Source organism: Oculina patagonica, chromosome 6, assembly GCF_052425735.1.
Source record: "Oculina patagonica isolate OP01 chromosome 6, crgOcupat, whole genome shotgun sequence".
Lineage (NCBI taxonomy): Eukaryota > Metazoa > Cnidaria > Anthozoa > Scleractinia > Oculinidae > Oculina > Oculina patagonica.
The window spans coordinates 24,251,184-24,257,266 of NC_135763.1; the positions used below are offsets into that span (position 1 = coordinate 24,251,184).

Here is a 6,083-nt window from a genome sequence, read left to right on the forward strand (position 1 = left end):
TTAGCGCTTGGTTTTTAATATAATTTCATCTGCTGCTGCCAGAATGAAAGAAATAAATGTTTTAAAAATAAAGTTCAATCTTATCTCTAAGTTTTGAGCTGACTCTTGTCTTGTCTATTATTTCTACAACACCTAAATCTTTTAAGACCTTTTCACTGCAAAATAAACCGTCTAAATGCACGGGTCACACAATGCGGTTTTGCCAGAACCTGCACATAGGCAACTAGGCGCGTTAAAATCCTTCTTTTCTAAAGTAAAACAAAGCCTCATAAAAATAACTTGGGATCGATATAACATAAATAGGTTTACAGAGTGATTTTATGACTATGAAAATTAATTGAGCATTTTTTTTACAGATAATTACGCACAAGCTTTTTAGTGGCCGAGAACTGGACCAAGGTGGCCGAGAACTGCGCCCACAAATGGAGCTTTTATTTTTATTATTGCTCGGGCAAATTAATTTTTGACCGGTCGATAGCTTTACACCAAAAAGCTGAATAATGTAGCTAGCTCTGGGAGAAATTTCAAGTTCCTGCGGTTCTTCTGAGGTAAGAAATACAAGTTTACGTCAAAAGTGGCCGAGAACTGGGCCCCATACTGTACTTTGCACCGTAAGCTTTTTTCTCTGTCCTTCCGCCGAAGCAAAAAAACACAACCTGATTACACATTAACCCAAAAGTCGACCAAGTGTGCCTGCAACGATTTCCTGTCAAAACTAAAATGAAAACCATTGCGGTATGCGTCACCCGTAGCGGTTTTGTAGCAACCCCGAGCTATCCCCGTCTTTTTGGCCGCGCCAGGAGACTACGCTCTAGGACGACCAAAGGGTAAACCTTAAATCGGCCACGCCCGATTAATTATTTTGGGAAAGTGTCCGCGGAAAATGCAGGAGAGGTATTTTTAAAATTTCCTAGAGGGAGAGGAGGGGGTAGAACATGCCCTCAGTCTTCCAACAAAAGGCATCTTCGGCACTTAACATGATGTGCGTACATTTGAAAAATCCTTGCCGTCCCTGGTGTCGAAAAAGATCTTGGTCATATGGACGAAACCTCGTACCCAGGGCCTTTCTTCTTAGGAGAGAGGCCCTGGGTACGAGGCTGATATGGACGAGGAGAAGGCGTTTCGTTTAATGATGACCAAGATAGATAGATACCTTATTGTTACTTATTTTCGCGGGACTTAATTTTCGCGACTTTCGCGATTTTTTAAGACCCGCGAAAATTAATTTTAGACGATTTCTATTGTATTTTTTATGCTAATTACGTATTTTTGACCAAAACTCGAAAATTAAGTCTCGCGAAATTAAGTTCCCGCGAAAAAAAAGTAACAATAAGGTAGATAACTTTATTTCATCTCGGGTTGATGAGGCTGTTTAGGTTTCTAACAAGATTATGCTAATTTACCGAGAAAAATAACTTTAAACGAAAGAAAATGGAAATTAAAAAATTACAAAATATAAATATAATAGCTAAGTTTATATAATAGCTAAGGCTTTTAACTTAGCTTTTTCATGAAAAATGGCTAATTGAAGTGCCCACTAAATTTGCAAATCGCTTAGAAATTGCAACTGAGATCACCAATATCGAAGGAATCGCTAAATTCAACACTTCAGTTGTTAAATTTTAAAATTAATATTTTGAAGACGAATTGCTGAACCTCTTCCCAATGTTGGAATGTTGTTTTTCCTTACGAAAGTATCTTCTGGAATAAGAAACTAAAATTAGACAGCTGAATTCTTCTCAGTTTGTCTGGTTGCCCAAACAGTTCAACATTAAAGCCGTGTCTTGCCCAAGAACACAGCACAATGAACCCCGCCAGTGCTCGAACCCGAACTTCTCAATTCGGAGTTAATCGCGAGATCCATTAAGCCATTGAGAATTTCTCATATGAACCGATCAAATACAAGGATTGCAGATTTTGGAACGGCCGAGTCACTGAAAAAATATACATCGAATTTTCCTGTTAAGAAATGAATTATTATTCTTTGCAATTAACACCCGTGTTAAATACAAGTAACGGGAGCTTTTAATGTTTTGTTTGACATAAACAAGTGCTTTACCAACAGCCAAACGGTTACTTTTTGTTGAAGATGAAACTTGATATAACTGAAAATGATTAAGAATTTAGCGTTAAGTTTTCATTTCTCGGTCTGTTTTCTTGATATAATTATATGCCCTGTATTCGTTTTAGTTTCAATTTCTTGTAAACAATAAAACTGTCATATTTGACTTGTGACACAGCGAAACCAGTCAAAATCCATGGTACCCGAAAATCGCTCAAAAATGCGACGAAATTACATCGCTAAAATCTACTTTGAAAGCGTACGTTTAGGAAATACTTCGGCAGAGGTAGTTGACAAAACAAGTAGTGAACTTGTTTGAATCGGATATTAGGACTCGAACGCCGGCGGGGCTAGTCAAATATTAACAACGTATATGACCGGAGGCACGCCTGTGTTTAACAGTCAACAGGTGTATACCTTTACTGCGCATGGCCGAAATACGCTTAGATAAAAAAAATTTAGAAGTGTCTTCAATGAGCTGATTTAGTTTTGTTTCTGACCGTTGAAGTTTATTCAAGTTAAACAAGAAGTGAATCTTCGACAGAGAATCGGATTTTTTAACAAGTAAGCAATTTTTCGCTTGGGAAAAGAATTCAAGTTTCGTCGACAAGCAAAAAGCCGGCTGTCTCGACACGCGGGTTCCGCGAACGATATCAACACACAAAATTAACCGACCGTGGTAGATACATTTCTTGAATGGCCGGCTTGGTAAGCTACTTAACCAGGAGGAAAAGTGTCATTCAGGAGGAGAAAACAAACACTGAATTGTCAAAATGTCTTACCACATGGGATTTAACTTCTCTCGGGATCGGCGCCACCCTAGGTGCGGGAATTTATGTTGTTTCCGGGCAAGTAGCCGCGAGCATTGCAGGACCAGCAGTGATCATATCGTTTGCTCTTGCAGCAATAACGTCAATTCTCTCGGGTCTGTGTTACGCCGAATTTGGCGCACGTGTTCCAAAGACTACAGGATCAGCTTACGCGTACAGTTATGTGACCGTTGGTGAAATATGGGCTTTTATCATCGGCTGGAATTTGATTCTGGAATACATGATTGGAACAGCAGCCGATGCTCGAGCGTTAAGCGCTTGTTTCGATTATGTCATTGGAAATGTAATTAGGAATTTAACACTCACTTATATCGGAGAGATGAATACTCCTGGCCTGGGCACATATCCAGATATTTTATCTTTTATCGTCACAATCATTGTAACGGTCGTTCTGGCAGTTGGAGTCAAGCAGTCTTCAACATTCAGTATGATTTTTAACATTTTAAACATCTTAGTTGTGGTATTTATTGTGGTAGCAGGACTCTTTTTCGTTGATACGGGCAACTGGACCGAAGGAAAAGGATTTTTCCCATATGGAGCTTCTGGAGTGTTAAGTGGAGCTGCGACATGTTTTTACGCGTACGTCGGCTTCGATATTATAGCTACCACGGGCGAAGAATCTAAAAACGCACCCAAATCGATACCAATTGCAATAGTTGTATCGCTAGTCGTTGTTTTCGTGTGTTATTTTGGAGTATCTGCTGTCCTAACACTAATGGTCCCTTTCGATCAATTAGACAAACTTTCGCCAATTCCTAACGCGTTCGTCCAGAGTGGATTTCCTCTCGCTAAGTACATCATCGGCGTTGGCGCGGTTTGTGGTCTCTCCTCGAGCCTTCTAGGCTCTCAATTTCCTCTACCAAGGATCATTTATGCTATGGCCTCAGATGGATTGTTCTTTAAGTCGTTCGCTAGCGTAAACCCAAGAACTGAGGTCCCTGTAAATGCCACAGTGTACCCAGGAGTTCTAACGGCTATCATTGCTTTACTATTTGATCTAAGCGAGCTGGTTGAGATGATGTCCATTGGAACCTTACTCGCATATACCCTAGTGTCCATTTGTGTTTTGATTTTACGCTACCAGCCTGACGTTCCCGAGGCCCCTTCGATGCAGCAGTTGTACCTTGAGGAACCAGATCACGATGAATACGGAGAACTTTCGTTGTATGAGGACACGATAGACGAGTGGGACTACGAGATATTTACAAAAGAAAAGATGCACAATTTAGAAGATGTCGACAACTATATAGAAAATTTAAATAAAGAAGTGTTACAACAGAATAAATCGAGGCGGGGTCCCACAGCGGAGAGCTTTCGTATAGTGAACTGGGCAGTGACCCTGTTATTTATCTCGTTCATAGGATTTTGTACTGCTGTTGTTTACGGTATGGACGCTCTTCAAAGACACAGCTATGTCATAATAATGTTTCTTGTCATTTTTGGAATCCTAAGTGTGTTCGCCATTGTAGTAATCTGCCTGCAGCCTCAGAATACCAAGGAAATTTCGTTCAAGGCGCCATTTGTGCCGGCTCTGCCTATCCTTGCCATCTTGTTCAACGTGTTTCTGATGCTAAAGCTCTCCAGACTGACTTGGATCCGCTTTGGAGTTTGGATGGGATTAGGTTTGTACATTATATAAACTATCCTGGATAGTCCTTAGTTGGGTAAATGCTACGAATCAAATCATCTGAGCCTCCTGATATTTTTCTCGTGATGTTGCCAGGCAACAGGTTCTCGGATCTGATGCATATAGTTTACAGAAAATAACAATCGTCTGGTTGAAGTAACTTGCAGTCCTTTTACATTCAAGCAAAGCATTTTAGACAACTGCAAATCTTGAAGCACTTCACTGGTCTCAATACATTTCTTATAGTACTAGTTGGGAGAATTTGTTAAAATGTCAAGTCTTTAATGATCCACTTTAGTCTCGTGGTGTCCTAAATATAAGATTAGATAATGATATTCCGAGAATGAATTAAGCAGAACACAATGACCTCTTTCACGCTTGCCTAGTTGAGATATCTGTAAAATCTGCAGCCTAGAGGCCCATACATCAGGCCGACGCCTTACGCATGTTTCCGTAGCATGAAGCGTCAAGAAGTATTTCTACTCCTAGTCGCTGGGATGGTAGTCCATCGCAGATTTACTTCCAGCATTTAATTTTCCGGTACCCATTTATATATCTGGGTGAAGAGAGATATTTTGAGAGTAAAGTGTGTTGCTGAAAAACAATGACTCTGGTCAGGGCTCGAACCCGGACCGCTCGATCTGGAGTCCAGCGCACTAACCACTAGGCCATTACGCCTCTCATTAATTACATGCAGTTGGGTTGAAATTGTTTAAATTAATTTTAAACTAGTTTCGTCACTAAACTACTTTCCTTTGTTCGACAGGTTTCTTACTATATTTTGGTTACAGCGTTTGGAACAGCCATGAAAGATACAGAATGCCTCAGGGACAAAGAACATTTGACAGACAAATTCTTTTAGCGGACACTACGGACAGTATGGACATCGAGTATGAAATGGATACAATTCCAGCTCATAGAGACGATTTGGAACATTTTCCTCCAAGTCAGTTTAAATGGGACAGTTTATAGATATTCAAACTATTTTTGGTTAAGGAATATGTCTGCTGCGTTCTGTCTGACCCCTTTTCACCGCGTGCAGACTCGAAATCGGCGAAAGAACAAGAAGAAGGGAAAAACCCTTTGCAGCCTGAAAGAAAAGCTTTATGTGACCTAGCTTTGAACACAGACGCGAAATTTTGGGTCTTTCGGTTGGTCGTGGGGAGGGGATGTTTTAATAATAAATATGATATAAGGGGAGGAAGGCTTTAAAAACAGGGAGTTATAATCAGGGCGTTTTCGGTAGTTCAGTTGAGCTGAAAGACATCTGTCAAATAATTAATGAAGGAATCTATAATCAATAAAATATATCCATAAAGGAGCACTTTGATCGCTGCCATTCGATCCTAAACTTTAAGCGGAAGGAGTTGATCAGGAAAGGGACAAAGTTTCTTTGTTTTCATATGGTTTATATGTGACATGCGTCCTGCAGTATACAGAACGCTCAGTTGTCACATAAGAACCTACAGTCTCGGACAAACCAGTTGCGACAAACCCATTTCACAGATGTTTCGCAAATGTCTTGTCTTGCAAGCTTGTTTAATAAAAAAATAGTTATCTTCCT

General features: G+C 40.1%; 1 protein-coding gene across 2 annotated transcripts; it reads left to right on the forward strand.

Annotated features, from left to right (window-relative positions):
- Positions 1-861: 861 nt before the first annotated feature.
- LOC144656914 (high affinity cationic amino acid transporter 1-like) lies at positions 862-5,802 on the forward strand. Of its 2 annotated transcripts, XM_078517158.1 has the most exons (3): positions 862-1,033; positions 1,083-4,514; positions 5,286-5,802. In XM_078517158.1, the coding sequence occupies exons 2-3, from the start codon at positions 2,759-2,761 to the stop codon at positions 5,489-5,491; spliced, it is 1,962 nt and encodes a 653-aa protein (XP_078373284.1). In that variant the 5' UTR covers positions 862-1,033; positions 1,083-2,758; the 3' UTR covers positions 5,492-5,802. The 2 variants fall into 2 exon arrangements, with proteins under 2 accessions (XP_078373284.1, XP_078373283.1); XM_078517157.1 differs by having other exon boundaries at positions 862-4,514.
- The last annotated feature ends 281 nt before the right edge of the window (positions 5,803-6,083 follow it).